At 47.8% G+C, this 26714-nt stretch overlaps 1 protein-coding gene across 12 annotated transcripts in view; it reads left to right on the top strand.

The window, feature by feature from the left end:
- The window catches only part of car (vacuolar protein sorting-associated protein 33A), a 240063-nt gene extending 218455 nt beyond the window's left edge, over positions 1 to 21608 (top strand). For all 12 annotated transcript variants that reach the window (XR_012826926.1, XM_075686939.1, XM_075686940.1 and 9 more), the window contains 2 exons: positions 4475 to 4600; positions 21472 to 21608. Coding sequence is in view for 11 of the 12 variants with exons in the window: in XM_075686939.1 (XP_075543054.1) it covers positions 4475 to 4600; positions 21472 to 21563 (218 nt within the window). In the remaining variant the exon portion in view is untranslated. The remainder of the gene's footprint in view (positions 1 to 4474; positions 4601 to 21471) is intronic.
- Positions 21609 to 26714: the final 5106 nt, after the last annotated feature.

Raw genomic sequence — 26714 nt, 5'->3', positions numbered from 1 at the left:
CTGTATAACACCTCTTGATCGCGTCCTTGAACGGCTTGTTCACACAAACATCTAAAGGCTGCAGCTGAGACGTCATCCCACCCGGGATAACGACGAGTTCAGTGCCAGATTCACACAACAGCCTCTTCACTGAGTCGGCCAAATGGCAACGAAATGTGTGCAGCATGAGGATGGACTGGAACGACAACAGTATGCCGGGCCGCCTACACCAGACGGACTTTATCCAGTCATGTACAAGATTCTCGTTCATCCAGCCTTTCTCATGGCATCTCACGACCACATTTTTTGGCAGCTCCTCACCTTTAGGCACTGTCTTGCGCTTGAAGACGACATAGGGTGGCAGCTTGCGTCCGTCTGCCGTGCATGACAACATGATGGTAACTTGCGTTTTCTCATTGCCAGTGGACCGGACATAAACTTGTTTAGAACCCTTTTCGTGCACGGTGAGGGGTCATGGCATGTCCAGATCATGACCTACCGTATAAAGGGCGACCTGCGCATCCCGTGGTCGCCTACGGCAGCGCGCGGCCGAAGAAATACCACGTGATCATTGAGTAGGGACCAAGCGTGCCAGTAGAGGCCGCCAGTGCTCACCCTCACAGCAACGCCCGAAACGCTCCGACCCTGCCTTAACGAGTACGGCGATGACGGTAAAAATTCGCAGAGGAGCTGCAGTAAACTCAGCATTTCACATTATTGACAGGGTGCGGCTAGAATAATGCGTGTCGATACATGTGATACATGCCTCAGATATTTGGTATCTTCGCTGTGCAGTGCAATGAAATTTTAAACTACCTTGAAGGCGCAGCCGCGCGGCTGCTAGGATTGAAATAGTGTAATCCCTTAGAGCTTTTTTTTTTCCCTCATTGTCTGCTAAAATGTTGGTTAGTGCTGTGGTGCCAATAAGGTCTGGTGCGCACTTTCCACGCTAACCGAGGTCCGAGTGCGCCCGCACTTCATTCTCCCGTAGGTTTCACTAGTCCCGAGCCGGACGCAATGAACGCACTACGTACCGCTTTGCAGGGCCCACGCGTTCCTTTGCTGCATTCGGCACGTTCACTGAAGTGACGTGCCGTTGAGAGCGCGGCAGAACGTGAGTAGTTTTAATTGCAGTGCATGCCACAATCATAAAAATGTGCTGTTATATTGACGTATTTATTTACGCCACTTTACCAAATGATAGCGAAAGTCTAGCTTGAAAAATTCGAAGGGCGCTTTATTGTGCCATCACACAGATAGTCACTACACTTTAAGCACTTTTCTGGAGTTGGGCTTTTGAAATGAAAAGGTTCGCTACGCTAGTCAACACTGCGCTTCGCGCGAGCCGGCGTATGTCGGAATTTGCTCCGTAAGCGTGTTCGGAGTCGGCGCAGGTGGCCACTGCCCCGCGCTATGCGTTGTCGTTTGACGTTCGCCGCAAGCGCGTGTTTATCGCGGAGGCCGACTATATAACCGCTTGCCAGAGAAGAGGCGTGCGCATTCAACATGGAAGGAGAAGAGAGTGATACTACCAATACAGAGAGCTATGTTTATGGCTGTACAGAAATCGCAAGACAATGTGCCCAACAACGATGAATAAAGAAGATTAATAATCCTGCATAACTTATGGTATATATCATTCATTCATAAGCAATTTGCATCACTACACAAGGCACACGTATAGCATAACCATAAGCTTACCAAAGCATATCCATAAGTGAAACCGTAAGCATATATAACCATAGGCTAAATCATAAAGCATAAGCTAAACCGTAAGCATATCCTTAACTTAAACCATAAGCATATCCATAAGTTAAACCGTAAGCATATCCATAGGCTAAATCATAAAGCATAACCATAAGCTAAACCGTAAGAACAATCATAGGCTAAATCATAAAGCATAACTATAAGCTAAACCATAAGCATCACCGAACCTTTTCGCTTCAAGATATCCAGGCTTAACCTTAGCTAAGCCCCGGCCAATTTTTTTTTTTGTCCAGGTTTCAGCCATTGGTTTCTAATATCGGTCATGGGGAACTCATGAAATGAAACTCCTCTTGATGCTCAGCCGCTTGACTTTCACAACGGTATGCAGAAGTAAACCATCGTGCATGAAGAAGCCGCAAACGCGAAAGCCGGCGCCCACGGGGCTGAGAATCACAGTGTCACTGAAATAGAATCTGGTAATCAAGATCTAGCGACACCAACAAATCACAAAGCACTCAGCTAATCGATTGCTTCGCGCGCGTGCGTTTGCGTCCTTCCGTGCTCTCGCTGAAAATGCTTGCTGCCCGTGCGTGCGGCCGGCCACGGGATTGGGGTAGGTGGGGGTGAGCACTAGCACCACTGTTCGCGGCGACGGTTTGGAAAACTAAAAAAAAGCCACACAAGCAAAAGCAAATTAGCGGCGTTGGCGCAGCGCCGCACGCGCAGGTCGCCCCTTATACAGTAGGTCGTGGTCCAAATAAACCGGCATTTGGTCAGCGTTGCCAGTTTGCCCTAGCTGGAAGTTCTTGGACTTGTGCAGTGGAATAATGTGGTGCTGGAAAGCCACAAGCAGCTCTTCAAACGATTTGGGCAGCTTTCATGAAATCGAAGTTCGGCGGTGTAAGGAAAAACCAGCACAGCACATGTAGCGATAAATCCAGCGCTTGCTCGCTTTTAAGGCGGAGCTCGGTAGCCCTTTTTCTCTTTCAAGCTCCTTAGCTTTTGCCTGCATGAGCTCCACGCTCACAGATAGATGCACGGCTCGCTGTTGGCGTATGAACTCCGTAAGGGGAGTTCAATTTCCAGGAATGTCCCACTCTTCAGGCCGCAAAAGCTTATTCGGATTTTGCACGCGAAAAGGGCTTCCCTCATTGACGCCAAACTGCCTCCCGGCTCCACTGTTGCTGAAGTCCTGTGTGGCTAAAATAACCTTTCTCTTGAAAGCAGCCGAGTACTGGTTTCATGGTCCGGACATCGTGGTCCTTCAATGCAAAATAAAAAAGATGCACTTCCTGAAGCGTGGTTTGCACGTGTTGTGCCAAGGTGCACACTAGACAATAAAGAGACGATGCTGTAGCCACACAACAATAACAAAGTCAAGCCATAGCCACACAGCAATAGCGAAACCAAAACTTCGAGCCCGAATTTCTGACTGAAATTTTTGTTCGGGTCCGCATATAGTACAAGGCTAAAATTTGGGACGCTAATAATAGGACAAAGCCTCATATTATATGCTGCTTTTTACGGTAGCTCACTATGAATACATAGATTTTGACAGCATCTGCTTGAGCCTAGTTAATACTCTGTCTGTAAAGTTATACTACTCTGTATTCTGAGAGCCAGAGAGTGAATGCTAGAACAAATTTTGAGAACCTTCACTGTGCCATGACTCAAATATGGGAAGATACTTTGAAATCCATGATGTCACGCTGATGTACCGGTGCTGAAATGAAATTTTAGAAAATTAGTTTGGCCTTTATTTTCTAGTGATGTATGGCTTAATGGAAATTTAATGAAAATAAGTATTTTCATTCTTTATCAGATTAGACTGGTTGAGTGTATCTCTTTAGTGCCACTTTGAAAAAGAACAGTTTGTGAAATGAACACGCCCACTACCGCATCTGTCACGTCCCCTCTGCTGTTGCTTTGGGAGGTTGAGCAGTCAGTTAATCAACTGATTCCAATCACTCACAAATATAGCATAGACTTCATATGACATTAATCGCTGGTGTCGCAGATATCTGCCCAATAAACGAAAGAACAATTTTCAAAGCCTACAAAAAAAGTATTTGGGCAGCGCGCAATACATTCGGCTAGTTCTTTCAGAGTGCCACGCTCCAGCTCAGAGCACTCGAAGGTACTCTCACTTTCAACCTGGGAGCGCCACCGAGATCTGGCGGAGTTCTGGTCACTTGGCTCCTGCAGCTTCTGTTGTTGGCGTGATGTCAGCCACAGCGGCACACCTCTGCAGCTGCACCCTTGTTTGTATACAGCAGAAGACGTGTTTCTTATTCTGGCCTCCAATTGCTCTGGCGAGCAGCGGCACGTTCGGCTTGTTTACACGTTCTCCGACTGATGAAGAGGGTGCTCCGCAATCCGAGTCGAAGTGCGGCAGGGAGCAGCAGAGTGTACCATGAGTCTCGTAGCTTTTATGTTGCAAGATGTGGTGCGATTATTACATGGAAGATCTGAACCTATTAACCACCTACAGAATGGAGCAACACATTTCTTTGGTGAGCGGCCACAATACACCATCTGCACTTGCAGTTATAGCATATATGTCACATACTGGAAGCACAAAGGTCCACAAGTAATACATGATTCGACCTAACCTTATGTCCACAAGTTGTAGTTGTAATATATGTACCAGCTATTCCGTAGAAAGTGTTACAGATAAAGAGCAACTACACTGTGACACATGGGGCGTGAGACTTCTATGACCGCACTAATTGTGCATCTTCCCCAGCATGGTCTGCTAATTACCTCATGCTGCTTGCATCCTGCGCAGGTGGATCAGTGAGCTCACTGCATTCGTCGAGCGCGGAGGAGCCCAAGGTGACGCTGGTGTTTTTCCTCGGAGGTTGCACGTATGCCGAGATCTCAGCACTGCGTTTTCTTTCCCAGCAAGACGACGGTGGGTGGCACCTTTCTTGCGGCACTCATACAGTCTCCATTAGTTCACTTGGCAACTGTTTTTTCTCTGTACGTGTAGCTCTTGCATTACAAATAATTACTGAATACTTGCTTTCTTCCTACTTTCAAGCTTCCTATGAGGCACATATATAGTAGGTTTTTCCAGTTACCTCGGTGAAGTAAGCTAGGTACTTGTGTAATTTATTAAAAATTAGGGTGCATGTATGTAAATGTATGTATGTATACGTATGTAGAGTTCAAAGTGTATGGACTAATTAATGACCTTTGCAATAAATTACATGTGCAAGCGCTAGTGAGAATCATAAGTGCATTTTACAAGCAGCACAGAGTTTAGCCCACTGTCCTGGTGTGCTATGATGGCCTCCAAGATCAAATTTAGTAACAAGGGAGGTGGGGCAGAACATTAACATTAATGTTCAAAAAGCTTTAGGTGTGGGAATGAATTAGCCTTTGTAAAAAATTCTTTTTAGCAAGTGCTCAAAAGCATTACATGGGGGCAAGGTATCAAATGCGTGAGTCATATGCAGGCAGTGTTCTTAAGTGTGTCATATAACTCTTCCGTTATCACACCCATAGAAATCTATAAATTTGATAGACAGTTTTTCTTCACATTATTAAGCATTTCCATTGTAATTTTACTAGCAAAATCAGGTACTGTCTGAAATGACGACTGAACTTCAACTATTTGTTAGATTTGACAAGTTTTGGGAGATTGGGGAAGTCTGGAAAAATAAAACTTCAATTGAAGGTATTGTCTAAACTAGCCTCCAGTGCTCTTAGCATTTTTTCTAGAAAGAGACTCAAAATTTGAGCTTTGTTTGGCTCAGCAACATAATCTCTAAATGACAGCAGCAGTGAGTACATAGAAGCTTCTCTAGAGCTGTCAGTTCTCAGATCCGACTGATAGGCTGTTTCAACAATGTTTTAAGCATTGGTAGATGTTCATAAGTGTGTTTTATTTTGATAATTGTGTTCGATTAATATCAAGTGCAACTTTATTTTCCCCACCGTGGATTGCTTTTATCCATCATTGGTTTGACAGCGTATCTACAAGTTATTACGAGTAATCCTTTCCGTCATGTGAGGTTTTTACTCACACAGGAGCACACAGTGGATTTCAGACTGACCTTCGACCGACACTTGACTAGCTGTCCAATCTCTTCCATTTTGAACACCACCTGTGAAAGTGCCCTAATTCATTACTGCACAATATTGTGCAACACTCCACATTATTGTACAGCACTCTACAGGAACTGAACATATCATGTTGAGGCTCCAGCACCCGCCCAGTTTAATGAATGTAGGCCAGTTTGTTTATCGTTGTCGTTCGCGGGTTTCTTCGTTATGGCGGGGTTTTTTTTTTTGCTCGTGTGTATGTGTCTGGTAAGTAAATGATTTGTACTAAAAAATCATATATTAGTTAAAAGGAAATGAGACATCCACCCAATCTTAGCTATTGTCACAAAGGAATTCCATATGGGTTCCTTGAAAGGAAAGCATCGCAGTTGATGAAAAATTCGTCCTGGTCCAGGGCTCGAAGCCGGGACCATTGCCTTTCTGGGGCAGCCACTCTACCATCTGAGCTAACCAGGTGGCTAGCAGATGGCAGGGCGAAGTCGAATTTGTTAACAACTTGAAGCAAGAGTTTGACGTAATAGTCCTTTGTATAAAAGAACTATTACATCAAACTCTTGCTTTTTCTTACGTGATCGTGGTCACCTCTGTTTCAAGTTTCAAACATATTACTTGCCCAGAAGATGCAGCAAATGCTCCAGCAAATAGAGCAGAAAGAGAACTCTCAACGGTAGTCAGTTTTTTGAGCAAATGTATTCATGGACGAACACAGAACACCAATGACCAACCAACCAACCAACTCATCTGGTGCCACTGCCCTAAGAAAACTTTGTCAATGCTTACACATTGAAGACAGCAACTAACAATGCTGTAGCCTACTACAATGACGGCAATTCTGCATGAAAAGCTGTTCTGGAGGCGCTTGGAATCGTTCCAGGTCTGTTTTGTAATATTGCCCTCGACAGGATGGACAAAGAGCGTGTTGACAGGGCAGAATTCTATAACTCTGCCGAGACCAAGGAAGGATGACTGATAAAAAGGAACACTAAGAAGAAGGGTTTTGGAGACACCTGCAAAAAGTTAGCAGTGAAATGTATTCTCTTGCGGCATTTTGAGCATCCACAAGCAGTATTCGAACATAAAACTTCATTTTTCTCAAATTGCATTTTTTATGTATTTGTCAAATTCAATGTACCTTTTCTCAGAAAGTATTCATCCCATTCCAGTGAAATTTTGTACACATGTACTACAACCAGTCATAAATATTCTGAACTAAAAAAAATCTTTGATGATATGAATGATAACACTGGAAAAATTTACACTGCAAGAAACCCGCCTTGTGGCTTTGTGCAAGCAGAGATATTATTATTTTTTTTTTTTTTGGGTGTGAACTCCAAAGTGGATATGATACCTCTTTAATTCAGACGTAACCTACGGGTATTTAGAATAACACTGTGCAATATCATCACATTCCTCTGCATGATTGCAGAGAAAAGGTACATCAAATAATTAAACACACCTGAAACTTTGGAAGTGGGCCACAGGAAAGGCAAACCATCTAGACAGGAACAAAGTGCCTCGTGTTGTACCCAAGAGCACCTTTTGTAAGCGCGTGAAATTTGATGTGAATATCTGCTGCCGTTTCTAAAATATTACGTTAAAACTAGCATATACCGTTTACCCTACCATACCACCTTAAGCAAAGCCACCACCGCCGCCGTTTTGATTACTTCGTCGACTCAAAATGGCGCTCTCGCACGCAGATCCGTTGGTAGCCGTAGCCACCACTGCGGCAAACGCTAGGCCTAGCTGCTTCGACGTTCGCAATAAGCTTCTTGCCGTTCGGCGCCGTGTTTTTCATTGAAAGAATTCGCCGCTGTCAGTAATGGCAACGACTCCGCCTCTGTGGTCCTCGTGATTGGCTTCCAAGCTCGAAAAGCACGGTGCGTTGCTTAATGCTGGTTCCCTAAAGTCAGCTTTGCCTCAATGCAGCAGAATTACGCGGTGAAGCATACCAAGCGTGGGAAGGGGCAATTGTCACGGGACGCAGTATGTATTCCTTAATTATACACGCGTGCACCCGCCATCTCCTGTCACAATATGAGCACCGATATGCCTAATAAGTGTACTGGCAGGCCTCTTCGGATGTGCCTGTGGCGATTTGAGCCCTTATGGGCAGTAAAATACATGCATTTATCTTTACGAACTGCGATTTTTCGGACATTTTCGCGGCCCCTAGGGAGTCCGAAAAATCGGACGTTGACTATACAACTGACCAAGAAGGTGATCTAAATGGTCTGTGGGGCGAACGCGTGGCAGAACGAGGACGAGAACAGAAAGGACCCGTCGCATTGAGGAATGATAGGGAAACGAAGTGTCCCGCCTCTTCTTTGATGGAGCTTGAGCTCAAAAAGCAAAGTGTTGGCTGACGCCGACATGCAGGTGAGCTTCATCCAAACCAAAATACACTCTTTGAAGCACTGAAATGCTACATTGAGGCGCTGTGCGCGGGCTGAAGTCAGGACAGTTGAAGTTGACTTACCAGCTGTTGAGAGAGAATCTCACTTCTGACAAAGTTCTCATACCAGTGAGCTTGCTATCAGTTGACAGAAATGGCTCATATCCCCTTCAGTCACAGCGTCCACATTTGTGAACGCGACCTATTTTTGCCATTTCTGTCCAGTGATAGCAAGGAATAGAACACAAACATTAAGCTTCACGTAAATTGAACATTCTGATAACCTAAGTTACTTTTATTTTACTTCTGAGGGATATGTATCATTACAGAGTACCACTTTGGTGAAGGCATCACCGTGTTTTACATGACATTTGACATGGGGCATGTTGGTACCAACCTTGGAATATTTTTTTCTTTCTTGAGATGCTTGAGGAAAATGAATAACTTGTACATGTAATTCAAGTGGTGTATTTAGTGCTTTTTATGAAGAAACATAGCATGACTGACTTATTTCTTTTCTTTTTTAGCATGCTTAAGAAAGTGACAGCATCGGGTGACATGGTGTTGGGTGGTCGTGACATATAACAAAGTTTTGTGTCACTCAGGGAATTTTGCAATGGCACTCAGGGAAAGCCTGGAAAACTCGGGGAATTTGCAAATGTCAATTTGGTGGACACCCCGATCACACATAGCGAAACTAAAGACGGGCAGAAAAGCTGGCAAATGCCACACGAATTTGACACTACGCCCGACTATGCTCACTAGCCGACCAAGTGCCAGCCACCCCTTTTTCACTTGGATTCTCCCATGCTCCGTGCCTGGTCGCATGCGTGCACTCCTTTTATGTTTGTGTAAAGTTCATGAACTGCATAAAGAAATTGTTGCAGAGAACCAGTTGTGCTTTTTAAGGTGAAGCCTTCTTTGCCTCTTCCTTCGACTTTTCCACTGCTGCTGATGCCGTCTTGCGCACTGCGTCAGGGGCTGGTACAGAGTGTGTACATATATGAGGGTGATCCTAAAAGTTTCTGGCCTGACCAACTTTTAATGCAGAAGTAAATGAAACAAATGTGTAACTTTTTAATATAATCTCCCTTTACTTCAACACATTTTTCACACCTCTGCACTAACATTTCTATGCCCTTCAGAAAATAGTCAAAACTTTTGTCTTCAAAATGTTTATGGACGGCACTCTTCACTTCAACATCAGCAGTAAATTTTTCACAGTGGAGATCTTTCTTCAGCTTTCAAAAGAGGTAGTTGTAACTTGTGTTACTTTTGCAGTCGATTATGGGGCGTCGAGCAACCACGTAGACCGGCAATGTCTCGGGCTCTCGCAGGAGAGAAAGAACCAACACTCGATCGCTTAGCGTAGCATTCTTTCTTTAATAATCTTCTTCGGAACGCTAGCCCGTGCCGGAACGTGCCAGCCGCTCGTGCGTCGTGTAGACGCGAGCGTCTACGTCATCCCTCGTGCAACGCCGATGCTGCTGCCGCTACAGAGGGCTCCCCCCTAGAGAGGAGGAAAATTCGATGAACGATTGAAAGTCCACGTGACGCGGCGTGTCTTGGTGTTGGTCTTAGGTGTCACGTGCGCAGGCGGCGATGGAGGATGCAGCAGGGTGGAGTCGCATATTGGTGGGGCTGATGGCGCGGGTGCTTCGATGTAGGCAGGTTCGAGACGTTCCAGGGCAATCGTGTCTGATCGGCCGTTGACATTCACAACAAACGTCGTCGGACGACGCTCTAGAACACAATATGGCCTGGAGTAGTGTGGCTGCAAAGGCTTCCGTACGGCACAGTTACGCACGAAAACGTGGGTAGCAGAGGTGAGTGCGGGAGAAACATACGGGGACCTTGCGTCTTGTGAACGTGTAGGCACGGGGCGTATCTGACTGAAAAAGGCTTGCAGTTCAGCAACGTATTCGGCAGGTGATGGCATAGGCGTTTTTGGGGTGGCGACAAAGAAATCGCACGGAAGGCGTAGGCGAGTGCCGTAAACTAGCTCAGCACAGGAGCAACCTAGGTCGCTCTTGAGTGCGGCTCTGATGCCAAGTAAGACGAGGGGCAAATGCAGGACCCAATTCTCCGGCGATTCATGTGCCATAAAGGAGGCCTTGAGATGCCGGTGAAAACGTTCAACTAGTCCATTGGACTGCGGGTGGTAAGCAGTTGTGTGAAAACGTGTCGTTCCGAGTAGTTTGAGTAGCTCGTTGAAGAGTGCTGAGTCAAACTGTCGACCGCGATCTGTGATTATTGTGGATGGGCAGCCGAACCTTGCGATCCAGGTAGACATGAAAGCTGCTGCAACAGTGGGCGCTGAGATGTCAGATATAGGTGTAGCTACTGGCACCGTGTATAACGGTCGATGCATGTCAGTATGTAGCAGTAACCTTTCGAAGGTGGGAGAGGGCCGACGAGGTCCAGGTGTACGGTGTCAAAACGAGCATCCGGTGGAAGAAAAGACTTGGTAGGTGGAATGGAGTGACGGATCTTCGAACGTTGACACGACAAACAGCAGCGAACCCAATCGCGAACTTGCGCGTTTAGCCGAGGCCAAACGAAACGACTGGAAAGAAGCTTCTGTGTCGCGCGCATGCCAGGGTGCGACAGGTTGTGCACGGTTTTGAATAGATGTCTGCGAAGGAATGCCGGAATGTATGGTCTAGGTGTGTCGTTAGAAGTGTCGCAGATGACGGACGTACCATGTGGAGTCACAACGTCTTCCAATTTCAGGGACGTTGACGAATTCCGGAGTGTACGAAGTTCAGTGTCGTCACGCTGTTGACTGGCGAGCAAGTCGGTCTCGATGATGAAAGGTTCCGATGTCAACGTGGAAACGACATTGACACGACTCAGAACGTCAGCTGGAACGTTGTCGGTGCCCTTGACGTGGTGGAGCGTTGTTGTAAACTCGGAGATGCAGGAAAGGTGTCGAATCTCGCGGGGCGAGTAACAGGACGTCGAGCGATTCGTTGCATGCACAAGGGGCTTGTGGTCAGTCAAGACAGTGAATGCACGGCCTTCGAGGAAATGGCGAAAATGCTTGATAGCCAAGTAAACAGCGAGTAATTCACAGCCGAACATGCTGTAGCGGGACTGCGCAAGCTTTAGTTTCTTGGAGAAAAAAGCGAGTTGATGCCACGCATTGTCGATGAATTGCTGCAGAACGGCACCAACGGCGGTGTTTGAAGCGTCGGTCATGATGGCAGTGGGTGCATCTGGCTTTCGGTGTCTAAGCAGCGTGGTGTCGGCGAGGGCAGACTTGACTCTTGTGAAAGCGTCGGTGGCCTCTTCAGTCCACTGAAGCACTTGTTTGCGTTTGTTTACCAGGAGAGCATCTAGCGGAGCCATAAGTCGTGCGCACTCGGGAATGAATCGGCGGTAGAAATTGACGAAACCGAGAAATTGGCGAAGCTTGGTGAGTGTGGTCGGTCGGGGAAGGTTTTCGATGACGCGAATCTTGGAAGGCAGTGGTCGAATGCCGTTAGCGTCGACGATATGACCGAGGAACTCGAGTTCAGGTTGACCGAATTCACTCTTGGCGGCGTTGATGACAATTCCTTTACTGGCAAGGCGTGAAAACAACAACCGCAAGTGGTGAAGATGTTCTTCTGCCGAAGAGCTTGCGACGAGAAGGTCGTCAATGTATGCAAAAACGAAAGGCAAACCTCGGGTAACGGAATCGATGAAACGCTGAAAGGATTGGCCCGCGTTCCGTAAACCGGAAGGCATCCGGAGAAATTCGAAAAGACCGAAGGGTGTGGTGATGGCGGTCTTGGGAATGTCTTCTTCAGCGACAGGTAGTTGATGGTAGGCGCGAACGAGATCGATCTTAGAAAAGATCGTCGCACCGTGCAACGCTACCGTGAAGTCCTGAATGTTCGGTAGAGGGTAGCGATCAGGAACGGTGACGTTGTTTAGTGCCCGGTAATCACCGCATGGGCGCCAGTCTCCCGTCTTCTTAGGCACCATGTGAAGTGGTGATGCCCAGTTACTGGAGGAAGGGCGGATGATGCCAAGTTGCAGCATGTGTTCGAACTCCGCGCGAGCGATCTTGAGTTTCTCCGGGGACAATCGCCGGGGTCGGAAGTAGACCGGTGGGCCGGAGGTGACGATGTGATGGCACACGTCATGTTGTACCGGTTGCGTCCAGTCCGGCAGGCGCGTCAAAGTGGGAAACTCGCGTAGGAGCGCGGCGAAAGGTTCGTCCAACATGGCAGAAATAGGCGCTATGGGCGATGTGCCTGATGATGGGACGCCGGGAACGGATAGCTGGGTCACGGAGTCGATGAGACGGCGTCGTTGGATGTCCACAAGGAGTCCGTAGTTATGCAAGAAGTCTGCTCCAATGACTGCATGACGGACGTCTGCAACCAGGAAGATCCAGCGGAATGCTTGTCGAAGGCCAAGGTTTAGCATGATGGAGCGTGACGAGAAAACTGGAATCCTGGTGCCGTTGACGGCTTGCAAAAACGACACAGGAGTCGCTTTTCGGTCGGAGCGCTGGGCGGGGAGAATGCTGACGTCAGCACCTGTGTCGACTAAGAATCGTTGTCCCGTAACTCTGTCCATCATGTAGAAAAGGCGACTTTTGTGTTGGGCCGGACCACTCGTCGCCGTTAGAGGTCGGCCGGCCTGTTTCCCTTCCAAGCGCAGGGACGCCGACAGTGACGAGCGTCATTTCCAAAACGGCGGTGGTAGTAGCAAACGCCAGGCGTTGTAGTTGAGGTTTCATTGCGGGTGCCCGTGCGTCTTGATCTGCTGGAACTACGGCTGCGTGGGTGACGAGATGTGCGGCGATGTTCCGCTCCACAGATGATGCGTTCCAGGCACTCACACAAGGAGTCGAACGGAGATTGCACTGTGGAAGAGCAGGGAAGAGTTTGCAGAGCGGTTGTATTGTCACCCGGAGACGGTGACATGGCTGCGATGGTTGGGGTGGCTACTTCCATGACTTTGTCAGCCAAAGCGGCAAGTCCGGTAAGGTCCATGGTAGAGGCTGTCGCCAGGACCATCTGCACAGCCGGTAGTCGTTGCAAAAACAATTCGCACAACAGCGTATCGTCAATGGATCTCGCGTTGTTTCCGAGCAGCTGGCTCATTCAGCGAAGAAATTGACTAGGGCGTCAATCGCCGAGTTCTTCAGCGGACAGAAGCTGCTGGATGCGAGAATGCTGTGAAGCTGCTTGCGCTGTAGCAGTGCTGCCTTGAGATCATCATAGGCGGCGGCAGACAGGGGGGAGTTCAACAAATCTGCTACGTCGTCAATGGCGGCGGGCGAGAGCGCTGCGACGCCTTAATGGAACTTCGAGGCTTGAGAGCGGATACCAGCGACTTGAAATTGCGCTTCGGCCTGAAGAAACCACGCCGAAGGATGCTGGTCCCAGTACTGTGGGAGGCGGACAGCGATGGCGGAACAGGAGGGCCTCACCGCGTTCCTCAGAAGGGTTCTGGCCTTGAGCTCTCGTAGCGTTGGTCTGGTCCATGGTCGTCTCTACCACTGGAGCGTATGGCAGTATCACGTCCGAAGTCACCAAACTGTGGCGTTGAGCGACCACGTAGACCGGTAAAGTCTCGGGCTCTCACAGGAGAGGAAGAACCGACACTCGATCGCTTAGCGTAGCATTCTTTCTTTAATAATCTTCTTCAGAACGCTAGCCTGTGCCGGAGCGTGCCAGCCACTCGTGCCTCGTGTAGACGCGAGCGTCTACGTCATCCCTCGTGCGACGCCGATGCTGTTGCCGCTACAATCACCAATGAGCCAGAGACGCACGTCATCAAGACCCAAGGTGTGCTCCCTACTGAAGCGCCACGTCGATGTCCTTTATTCAACTATCCAGACCGTTTAATCCCACATCACTCTTCCTCAGTCGGAAGAGACGGTCAGTCCTGTAATCTAATGGGTTTCACAATGCATCAACCATATCTTAAAAAGACACCCACTTCTTCACTCAGGTTGGGGTCAATGCTCTCCTCTTCATCCCTTAGTGTAGCTGTTATCGTTTCGGGCCTTTCTTCCTGTTGTCTGGAAGTTAGATCCATTTCCTCCCAATCTGCGATGTCTACATGATCTTCTGGGTTGTTGCGGTGGGAATCAAATGGTATGTGTTCCGAACAAGCTTTTGCTGCGGAGTATCGACGACCCAGGATCTTGGGTTGTTCTTCACTAGTCGGCCCGCTGTGCCAGGTATTTTCACCCACACTGAGCTTCCTGTGGTCAGCTCGCCTCGAATGCTGGCGTTGTGCCTCTGGTTGTAACTTTGGGCTTGCTTCAACTTCTCTTCCTTATCTCTTCTTTGGAATTTCTCATGGTTCGGCATCTTAGGGGTTAGCAGGGATGGCAGCATTGGTAAAAGTCATCCTAAGCTGTCTTCCCATTAAAAGCTGCACTAGAGTATATCAACAATGTCCAGCAGTTGCCCTGCACATGAGTAGTCCTAAACTTGGGTCTTCAGCTTTCTTGAGAGTGTATTTGGCAATTTTCACCATCCTTTCTGCTCCACCATTGCTCTTGAGATAGTGCGAACTGCTTTTGACATGACTTATTTGCTACTCCTTTCTGAAGTTGACAAACTTCATGGATGTGTATTGAGGTCCGTTGTCTGACCTAAATATCTCTGGTATTCCATGGTGGGCAATCAATGACTTCAACAGAGCTATCCCTGTATCTGTAGTGTGTCTCGTAGATGACACTTCTAGATATTGGGAATAATAATATACAATGACTAAATATTGCTTGCCTCTCAGTTCAAACAAGTCAGCAGCAACTTTCTGCCACAGATAATCTGGTAGCTCTGACTATCATGGGCTCTACTGTTGGAGTCCGTTCTTGAATGCAGGTGGGTCAGTTTGACACCCCCTTGGTGTTCTGTGTGCAGTTGGCAAAGCACTTTCTTCCAAAGAGTCTTTGGAATCGCCAACTTGTTGTCTTTTACTAGCATATTGTCTTGCACTGTGAGACTGTCTCTGTATTTGAAGTATGAGGCTATCTCAGGTGGAATTCTGTTCTTGCTTGGCCAACTTTTAGTGCAACATTCCATTATTTGTCGGCACACTAGATCGTCCCTTTGAGCACTCTCTATTTGTTTTAGGTAGTTGCTTGATGCTGGTAGCATTCCTGTCACTACCTGAACATATGCCTCAACTTCATCTTCCATGCTCTCTGCAGGGTCTACTGGGGCTCTGGAGAGTGCATCTGCAGTCCACATCTCTTTCCCAGGAACATGCTCGATGGAATAGTCAAAACGCATGAGTCTCAGCTTGAATCTCTGAATTCTTGCTGGGATTTTGCCTAGGTATCGATCTTTTAGCAGTGGAATCAGAGGTCTATGGTCGGTTTGCACATGAATCTTTGTCCCTATAAGGAACTTTTCGAAGCGTTTACATGCCCATGTAACAGCGCATGCCTCTTTCTCGATTTGAGCATACCTGCACTTCGTTTCACTCAGTCCCTTCGATGCAAAAGCAATTGGTTTTACACAACAGTCCTTGTCCTTCTGCACTAAGACAGCACCAAGGGCGTAGGAAGAGGCATCTGCAGAGACTATCAGCTCTTGTTTTGGGTCATACACAGTGAGTACCGCTGCTTCTTGGATGTCTTTCTTCACCTGATCGATGCCTGCTGTTGCACATCCCATCTCTGCTGCATGTACTTTCTGAGGAGTTCTCTGAGCTGTCTCATCTTGTCGGACAGGTTTGGTATAAACTTTACCACTTGGTTTGCCGTCCCAATGAACTGACGCACCTCTGTTACTGTGCATGGTATGGGAAAATCTACTGTTGCTTTCACTCTTCCTGGATCTGGTTGAATCCCGTTGTGACCAAATAACTTCACTGATGTTTTTGCAAACTCTCATTTTTCATTCAGTGTTACCCCTGTGGCTTTCAGCCTTGATAAAACTTCCTCCATCCACCTGTCATGCTCTGGAACTGCAGCTCCGGTGAACAAAATGTCATCCATGTGACACACCACTCCCGGCATGCCTCCTCTCAAAATGTTCAGGTGCTGAGGATATCCTAAAAGGCACCCTTTGAATATAATACCTTCCAATGGGGTTATGAATGTTGTGAGCAATTGTGTATCTTCAGAGAGTTTGATGTGGCAAAGTCAGGCTTTTGCATCCAGTGAAGAACTTGGCTCCTGACAGTCTTCCAAATTTTCTTCCACTGAATGAAGTATCAGTTTCTCCCTTTCGATGGCTTTGTTGAGGTTAGTCAGATTTACACAAATTCTGACATCGCCATTCAGTTTGGGAACTACTACCATCGCTGAGCACCACAAAGTTGGCTTTTCCACTTTTCGGATAATGCCTTTGCCTTTCCCCTCCATGACCTTCAGCTGGGCTATGACCTTGCTAAGCAATGCCAAGGGTACCCTGTGGGAGGCACTGGATACTGGACTGGCCTCAGCATTGAGCTTGATCTGGTATTATTCTTGCATTTCTCCAAGAACAGCAAATAGTTCAGAAAACTTCGCTCTGCACTTTTCTCGTCAATCTTCAGTGACTGGCTGTAGAAGTTGCATAAGCTTCAAGCTCAAACTTGCTCAACGACCAAGGAAAGCCTCATCTAGGCCTTCCACTACATACAGCTCATCACGGAAGCTGGTTTCGCCACAACTAAGCAGGGCGTTTGGCTTGCCTAGTACTTTTAGCAGCTGTCCCCCAGTGCCGTACCGTTTTGGTTGGAGTAAGAGTTTTCAAAGTAGTCACTATTCGCAGTGGCCCTGCATTTACATCTGCTCCAGTGTCTATCTTGAAGCTCATCTGTTCGCCGATGTAGATAATCTTTCTCCAATGCCATAGTGTAGGGGTCCCAAAGTCCATATCTGTGTTGGTGTTGCCTCTTCTTTTACTTCTCCATGTGTTTTAGTGCGGCACATTTTCCTTCAGTGCCCTTTTTTCCCACATGAATGGCATTTTGTCTTCGACACTGGGCAGCTGATTTTGTCATGGTGCTCCTGTCCTCCACATCTACCACAGCCATGCTGCATTTTCCCCTGCTTTGGCGACCACTTTTGCTTGTTTGGCCTTGGAGGAGTTCCACTGCTCACTCGTCACACGACGTCAGCAGACACTTCTCCGGTTTCTTGTCTTACAATAGCTTGTTGCTTTTGGACTGCTTCTGTCTTTCAGACGTTTTATACAGCCTTCTCCAACGTGAGGTCAGGATAGCTTTGCAGTGTTTCCGACAACGTTGCCTCTTCACAACTATACAGCCTTCTCCAATGTGAGGTCTGGATAGCTTTGCAGTGTTTCCGACAACTTTGCCTCTTCTTGCTTCTTGCAAGCCCACAACTAGCCTGCCATGGACCATTTCATCTTTTAGTGCTCCGTATCCGCAGTGGGACACCAGTCTGTGCAAAGCAGTTACCAACGCTTCCATTGTCTCTCCATGTTCTTGTCGCCTCTGATTGAATTTTGCTCTTTCATATATGATATTTCTTTTACCAATGAAATGATTTTCTAGCATGTCAATCACTTTATCAAAGTCTTCCTGCTCTTCTTTGGTTAGCATCAACATCGCTAGAATATTCTTTGCATTTTCGCCGAGACAATAAATCAGAGCATCTACTTGATCAGCTCAATCTTGCTCTGTCAAAGGTGAGACTCGCGTGTATCACATGAAGGATTGTCCCCATGCTATCCGCTCTTCTGGTTTTTGGAAGTTCATAAGAAATGGTGGTGCGAACCCGGTGTTCAGTTGCGTCTGCCGGGGAGCATCTGTCGCCATTGTGATCCCTCCTTGACCATTGTTGTTGTGGTTCTCATTGCGTTCGTTGCATTGCTTAAGGGCAAATTCTTGTCTGTTTCTCGTGGACGCACTCTAGATGCGTTTAATTACGCATTCAACTGTCCATGTAATATCGGTTACACAGATGGCACGAGACCAATTTACGTTTAGCTGGGCTCCTTCATGGCCGCCATGTCGTCCTCCCTGCTACGTGCACTGGTGCTTCTTGATGAAACGGTGAAACTTCCTTCAGCGTGGTCTCTCCTTCAACTACGGTCACTCCGCTCACATCTGACACTTCTTACACCATGTCGTAACTTGCATTACTTTTGGGTTCGATCATCAATAAGCCAGAGATGCATGTCATCAAGACCCAAGGTGCGCTCCCCAGTGAAGTGCCCCCTCAACATCCTTTGTTCAACTACTCAGACCATTTAATCCCACAGTAGTAGCCACTGGGCGCCAGGTCTGGGCTGTAAGGCAGATGATCGATTTCCTCAAAGCCACAGTCCTTCGCTGCAGCCCTTGCAACGCTCGCAGTGTTAACTTAGCGTTGTTATGAAGCAGACAGATGCCATGATCGAAAATCCCCCGCTTCTTCTTATTTATTACATCATGCAGTTTGTGTAGAAGTGACACGTGATACTATGCGTTCATGATGGTATTTCTTTCCTTAAAGTCAATCAAAAGAATCCCACAGCAATCCGAAAATATTGTTGCCATGGTCGTTTTGGTCAACTGAGTCACATTGCCTTTTCTAGGTGGCACTTCTGATTTGAACCATTCTTCTGATTCTTTTTTGAAAAGGACATCATAGTGAAGGACCATGGTTTCACCCCCGGTGACGATAGATTCCAGCACTTCTCTCTCATTCCCACGACAAAGCTCTAAAAACTTGAGAGAACAGGTCACACAATGCTCTTTCTGCACAGAAGAAAGGATTTGGGACACCCGTCTTGCACTGACCTTTGTCATGTGAAGCTTCTAATGAATTATGCAGAACACAGTCGTTACAGTGAGTCCCACCTGTGTTTCAATTTCTTGCACTTTCAGCTTCCTGTCAATGACCACTTCCTCCTCAACGAGAAAGACAATTCCTTTGGTCATCACTTCCACGGGCCAACCACTGCGATGCTCATCCTGAGTGCTCGCTCTTCCTATGTGAAACTTTTGCCCACTCCTTCATGGTGGAATAAGAAGGGGAAGCTTCTGCATACACACCACCTAAGCGCTTAATCATGGCTTGGTACTCAATTTTTAGCATTATCACCACTTAGCGTGCCTCGTGTTTATCAGGCAAGTGCGGCACTACTGAGGAACATGCATGCCGAGTTGAAACTCCTACTCTGGCCTTCTAAGAGATGGCGCTATGTGTCTGAAGCAGTTATTTTGAAATCACTAAGTTTGAAACGGTCAGGCCGAAAACTTGTGGAATTACCCTCGTACATGGAAGGAGCCTGCAGGGAATAAAGTCGACACGAGAAACTCATTTGGCCCTTTCCATCGTGTCCAAAGGGCTTGTGCACAATGCCCTCTGGAGCTCCCTGGGCGTTGTCAGGTTACCCTCTTGGCAGCTGTAATTATCCGTGACTCCCCACAAAAGCATTGCAGTAACTGTCACGCTCACCCTTCTACAAACGTGCAAATACTGAGGAGAGGGTGGAGGGAGAAGAGACAGAGAATGGGTTGAACCAATGCAGTCTCGAAACGAGTGAATAACAGCTTTGCCACTCTTCACTCGCAGTTCCCATGCAAGGGAACTGCGAGACGGAAAAGGCAATGTGAGAAGGCAAGGAAATGCTACTACTGTAGACACGACAGCAGTTTCAGGCAAACTGAAGGTACAGTATGGTAAGTTTATGCTAATTCTGAAGAATAAACACCATGCAAGTTTGTCAAGCAGACAACTGAGGCAGGGCGTGCAGATGCAAAGATACATTAAATAACCATAGGGTGTAGTTGGCACTACGGAAATGTTCACACATCAAATGAACACTTCTGCGCCTGCCACAGTAGCTTTGTGGCTATGGCATTACTCAACCTTGCGGGTTCAGTTCCAACCGCGGCAGTCGCTTATCGATGGGAGCGAAAAAGAAGAATGCTCGTGCACTTAGATTTATGTGCAGGTTAAAGAATACCAGGGTGTCACAATTATTCCGGAGTCCTTCACTATGTCGTGCCTCATAATCCTGTTGTGGTTTTACCATGTGCAGTCCCATAATTCAGTTAAAGTTTAACACTTCTGCCACGATGTGATCTGCAATGTGAGGCAATGACTATGCTCAACCTTCTTAGAGGTTATGAACAATGGTGCACAGTGCCTCAAGCAAACACATCTGCCTGTGTGTTCTGTATACTACTCAGACAAACAGCAGTAGTGCACACAAGGTATCGTTTAACATCAACTCACCACTCTCCTGTTCTACTAAACATTGAAGAAATTAAACATTCGCCATCAACATCACCGCTAGTTATTGTCAGTCAGAGCAAACAGAACAGAGTGCTTTGCTTACATTTATTTCCACACTGCATGGGATCGGCATAATTTTTCTCTCTTGAGTCTGCACAGGTACTGACTGTAAGCAAGCGGCAAGAGCAGGCCGAGTTCTTTCTGTCAGGTCCCAATCGACCGTGATAATGTGCAGCCTGTTCTTACTGCATGCTTGTTGCCAGTGTTCTCTTTTCATGGCTTTGGAGTCAGCTTCTCAGTCCTCAAACCCACCACCCCTGCCAGTGTGCCGCTACGGCATTGTTACCAGCGTTAATGTGCAGCCTACATAAGTTGGCTGCAGAATTTTATTTACGTGATCTCGGCGTTTCTCAGGTGGCATCATTATTAAATATTTCAAACACAGTGATGGGCATCGAGATTAAGTGTGCTTGCTCTAAACACATGTGCGAGAGCAAAAGATTCTAGTCTCTGAAAAATCGCAGGACAGCTTTTCGATTGTGGGACTGCACATAGCAAAGTTGGTAGTGTGTTTATTTTGCGAGTGCATTCGTTATGCGAGTATATACGGTGTACAAACCAGATGAATATTTGTATATTTCAGATTTTTCTTCCTCTTGCTACTTATACTAAAACAGCAAATTATTTCTTTCATTCATGTTCCTTCGGGTGCTTCTGTGAACTTTCACATAAAATTCTCAAAAATTGTCTGAGCAATTGTTACAGCTATGCACCCATTCAAAACAACAGTGATCAGGCAATGATTTTGTGTATCGCAGTATGCATTGGAACAACTACATCCTGAAAGAGAATTTTAAAACATAAAATAACCGAAAATGAACACGATTATACCAGTAATGAAAGAGTTAATTACAATCAACTGAAATTTCTAATTCAATTGCTCAGAAGAAACAGCTTTGCCGGAAATTAATCTGTGATTCTGCTAGGTTGGCAAAATCTGCTGCTTGTTTTTCCTGTGCCGAATCAGCTTTGAATGTAGACATTTTTTAAATTTCAGTTATTTATCTGTACAGTATAGTGGTGTGCTGTTGGTGTTTGTAGTGTGGTGCTATGTTAACTGTTGAATTTGAGCTCTGCAAGTATATGCATGCTTTTACGTTATCTGTGTGGTTTGCAGCACCTGTGGAGTACCTTGTGGCCACGACAAAGCTGATCAATGGCCGCACATTCCTCCAGTCTCTGAACGAACCACTCAACTCACCCCTATGAAGAAATAAATGTTGTTCCTAACAACTAATATGTCACTCCTTGTGGTACAACACACGAAGCAGCATTTGCTGGTACACTAGCTATTGTGGACTGCAGACAAGTGTAGGCATTTTGAGAAGAGACAGTGCAAGAAGTCACAATCTTCAACAGCGAGAAAAAAAAGCATTAAGAGATTCTTGCATTTTCGGTTACCTCAACTATCAAAAAAGTGCCAGCAAAACTTTTTATCAGATCTGCACTACAAAGAAGTTGGACTCTGCATTTGTGCATGTGTCGGTGATGCCTCACAAGTAAAAATAAAAGATATCTTTCGCAGATGTATTGGCAATACAAGCAACTCGTACATCAAGGACAGCCAAGCTGTATGCTGGAGCTCTCACATGCTTTGGAAGTCTGTCTGGTCACTGTGCAAAACGTGCCCAAGGCTTTGCAAATGCTTCACTCTTATGATCGAGACTTTGCATATTTGTTTTTTATTCATTTACCCTATGGGCCCATACAGGCATTACATAGAGGTGGGATGGACTAAAAATCAGACTTGATAACATAATGAACATTGGTAAGTGTCAAAAACAAATATATATATATGTAGCGGTACCTGTCACCTCCAGAGCCAGTGAAGAAGGTGGCTCACATGCATGTAGCGCGAGAATAGAACAGACTAGCGTGCTCAACCTGAGCAGCCATAGTAGCTGCCGCTCCCGAGCTTCTGCAGCACTGTCTGCCTAGACTGTCACCGCTGCGCTGCTCCTAGTCAGATCAAATAAACACCTTAACATTCTGTGGAGAGTGCTGTGCCCTCAAACCTCCCACACTGGAATTTCAATTCTGTATCCCATCTACCATGCCTCTAGGCGCCTCCCAGCAAACACCTCCTTCTGCACCGACCACACGTCCTGGTGCACCGCGTCACTGCGAACCTGCCATTTTCACTGGTGCAGCTGACACCGATGTAGAGGACTGCCTCACCACATACGAGAGAGTCAGCGCGCATAAAGAATGAGACGAACCAGCCAAACTGAACAATGTGCTGTTCTACCTTGTGGGTGTCACCAGCATATGGTATAACAACCACGAAGCAGATTTCCCAACCTGGTCCACCTTCAAGACCACCCTTATCTATGTATTTGGTCGCCCTACTGTTCATAAGCTGCATGCCGAGCAGCGTTTGCGGGCGCGTTCTCAGCAGCCGTGTGAATCATTCGCCAGTTATATTGAAGACATTCTGGATCTATGAAAGAAAGCGAACTCGACTATGGCGGAGTCTGATTGCATCAATCATGCTGAAAGATATAGAAGACTACGCTTTCAACATGTTGCCCACCAAGAATCCTTGCTCCATGACCAAAATCATCACACTGTGCAAACGCTATGAAGAGTTACGGAGGCAACAGTCGTTGACCCGTTGCTCTTCCTCGCACGACGACGAACCCCTGGCTGGTTTGGTTAGCTAGTTAATTTGAGTTTAACAGTGCAAAAGCGACTAAGGCCAGGCTGTGCCAGTCACAGGACAGCACAAAATCCAAGGTTAAGGCAGCAAAAGCTGCGTTACTTGAAAGTAGATGTAAATAACCAGTTTCATTTAAAAACTCGAACAAGTCAGTGAATGGCATTAGCGACTCATCTCCCAATATTAAAGGGACCCTGAAATGATTTTGACGATATTGTACAAACATACTGAGTCATTAGAGTAGGTCTTTCTGATCATTAATTGACGCATCTAAGTGCTCCCCGTAAAGGGTGTAATTTATTATTAGGTTTTAAAAATGCACATCGCTACCAATTGCAGCACACTGCTCGGCTGAATTTTCAGCCGCCCCTACCCATTTGACGTAAAGGCCAAGCTATCCAATTGGCTGCCCAGGACGCATCATCGATAATTTTTCCATATCTATGGTGAAGAAAAGTTTGTAATAGTTGGAATGTCAGTTAATTTGTTTCTAAAAAAAGAAAGTAACAGAAAGAGAATGCACAAAAACAATTTCTCGGTACACTTAAGCACTTCCGGCGCACAGCAAGTGTTGTCTGCGTGTGTTACAACATACTTGACGAGAGCTCCGCGGTCAGTGTCGGTTCGTCTTTTCGTGAGAATTATGAATCTCCTTTGTTGCGTTGTGGGCTGCAAACGTAGCGACTGGCAATATGTCAAGCGGCGACATTGTGTCCCTCTGCAAGGCAGCAGACGAGTGGAGTGGCTGCAGTGCATCGGACTATTGGTATCTGATCGGCACCAACATTTGCGCATTTGTGGCTGCCGCTTTACAACCAAGGATTACTACCACAATAGCGTTTTGCGAGTCCAGTATTCGGGTAAACACAAGCAAAGGGAGAGGGCCTGGCCATTTGATCGTGCTGTTTCACGTGATCAGAAGAAGCGCAAACGTGAATGATCTGCATAGTGCAGCCACCTGGTGACACAGAGCTTAACCAAACAGCAGCAGTAACGAAGTGTATTCTTCTTTGCTGCTGTTGTGAATTTTTTGCAGGAGCGTTATCGTTAACATGCTGTTTTTGTATATGTTTAAAATGTTTTGCACTTGGTTAGAGCAATATTACCTCTCTGTTTGGCTGGTTAAGCTCTGCGCCAACAGGTTGGCTAGACCATGCAGACCGATCAGGCCGCTCACGTACGTCTACACTAAAGTTGCTTCATCAGCTTCAGTTTATGCCTCCACCCATCCGTCGAAACGCCCAACTCGCCTGTGGTTACTGGAATACCAGAATGCCGGAATAGCTTGTGGGGATGCGTGACTCTCACGCCTCCCCTGAGATCTAGTTTTCCCGCATAGCTCGTCTCCTGCAGGGCGGCTTCGCCCGCTGCGTGGCCTGGCGCCCGCGGCGGTTGGAGTGGTTGAAGCGCAGTGCGAGAGATGCCGCTAGTGTTGCGCTGCGGCGGGGTTACTTAGGCGCGGGAAAGAAAGGCGCTTGGGCTTTTCCCGGCGGGTCGGCTAACAGCGAGGACGTTCCGCGCGCCGACCCATGCTTCTGCGAGACCGCCTCGCGTGGCCGCCTTCGAACGCGCCACGATTCGCGTGACCGTACACGCGAAGGACCAGGCGTTGGGATCCAGCATGGGCGAACATATTCGCCCGCTTCCGGTCGCGGTGAGTCGGACTTCTAGATTTGTCGCGCGCCCATCGGCATGTTTTGCGGATAGCAACTCGGCTAGCAGGCATTGATTTATGAAAGGTGCAATAAATGCCCTTGTGATTGTTTGCACTACTGTACTGTCGTTCCTTTGTCCCAAGAGTACGGGAGGAGAGACCCCACATCTGGCTGCCCAACGTGGACCTCTTGGGACATCGGACGATAGATTTAACAGTTTGCTTCGTTGGAGACCTTTGTTTGAACCGAAGCGTAGGCCTAGCGTGAATTTTGATCGCCAGCGTCGGCGGCGTGCTTTCTTGAGCGAGGTGATGGTGGCTGTAGTGTGTTTGAACATGTCAACATGCTAAGCCTTTTCGCAAGTGTTTTTTTTTTTAATGACATTCGTCGGTACGAGAGCCACATGGTCTGCATCCTAGGAGAGCGAGGGTTAGCGCCCGCGGAGAATTGGCAAGCCTGAAACGAGTGAGTACGGAAGCCTCATGGGTGGTCCGAATTTCTTATGTAAATAGCTTCTTCTATCTCTTTGACTCTGATGAAGTCGCGGCTCTGGGAGCCGGGTGGCCGCGGGCCACGGGTGCCGCTGCGGGCTGACTGGTATTGCGGCCTGGCACCGGGCGCTCCGACACCGTCCGCGACGGTGGGCGCCGTCAACTCGGATGCTTTGTGCACCGAGCGGAGTAGTACCACCTCACAGAGCTGACGTCTCCTCGCGGCTGCCTGTTTTGCGCTCATTTTGGGCGTTGTTTTTGGATGCCGGTTGTCAGGGTAGCGACGCTTTAGGCCTAAGGCTTTACGAAGCTGCCTGTCGCACGTAAGGGACACAACCTGGTGGACCGTGGCGTTGAGGTGTTGCAAGTTGCTTCCCTCATTCTAGTTAGCCTCGCACGAATTGAAATTACTCGTTCGACTCAAGGAAGCGAGCTTCGTTCACGTGAACTTCGCATCTGAGTAGCTGCCCGATCTTTTGCTAGCCGAGTTGAACATCGTACCACGTGGGCGATGCGCATGCAGAATTCCTCTCCCTTGCACTACTTTAGTGTTTGCCGAGTGTGTTGAGTGTACGCAGTGTGAACGGAGTCACCCCTGGCTTGCTGTCACCTGCACATCGTCTGCGCTGCTGCCCCGGACTACGATCGAGTCACCCCGGGCGATGGTGATGCTGTGGCCAGTTCGGCGCAGCGACTTCGGCGGCGGACAAAAGAGCCGGCGGTCACCGACAGCTACGGCGGCTCTTCCCAGCAGGGCGCGTCGGTGCGAGCGACGCTTGTTCGTACCGACTACTGCGTCATCGTCTCCGGGGTCCTGGCCTGGCATCGTGCCGTCGAGTCTGCAAAGCTGCCGCTGTGGCCGGCGGACGCCAGCGGTGCACCCAAGGACAATGTCGGCTCGCGTGCTATGGACAGCGTGGACATTTCCTCGGCGCGGCCACTGTTGCATGTACCACCTTGTTCACGAAGCACGTGTTGATGTTAGACTGTGTGAAATGTTTCGCCGGAATATGTAGTGATTTAAGGTTGGGGGGATGTGGGGATGCGTGACTCTCACGCCTCCCCTGAGATCTAGTTTTCCCGCATAGCTCGTCTCCTGCAGGGCGGCTTCGCCCGCTGCGTGGCCTGGCGCCCGCGGCGGTTGGAGTGGTTGAAGCGCAGTGCGAGAGATGCCGCTAGTGTTGCGCTGCGGCGGGGTTACTTAGGCGCGGGAAAGAAAGGCGCTTGGGCTTTTCCCGGCGGGTCGGCTAACAGCGAGGACGTCCCGCGCGCCGACCCATGCTTCTGCGAGACCGCCTCGCGTGGCCGCCTTCGAACGCGCCACGATTCGCGTGACCGTACACGCGAAGGACCAGGCGTTGGGATCCAGCATGGGGCGAACATATTCGCCCGCTTCCGGTCGCGGTGAGTCGGACTTCTAGATTTGTCGCGCGCCCATCGGCATGTTTTGCGGATAGCAACTCGGCTAGCAGGCATTGATTTATGAAAGGTGCAATAAATGCCCTTGTGATTGTTTGCACTACTGTACTGTCGTTCCTTTGTCCCAAGAGTACGG

This window comes from Dermacentor variabilis, chromosome 3 (assembly GCF_050947875.1).
Source record: "Dermacentor variabilis isolate Ectoservices chromosome 3, ASM5094787v1, whole genome shotgun sequence".
Lineage (NCBI taxonomy): Eukaryota > Metazoa > Arthropoda > Arachnida > Ixodida > Ixodidae > Dermacentor > Dermacentor variabilis.
The sequence above is the reverse complement of the archived record's forward strand: the minus strand, read 5'-3'. Positions and strand labels throughout refer to the sequence as shown.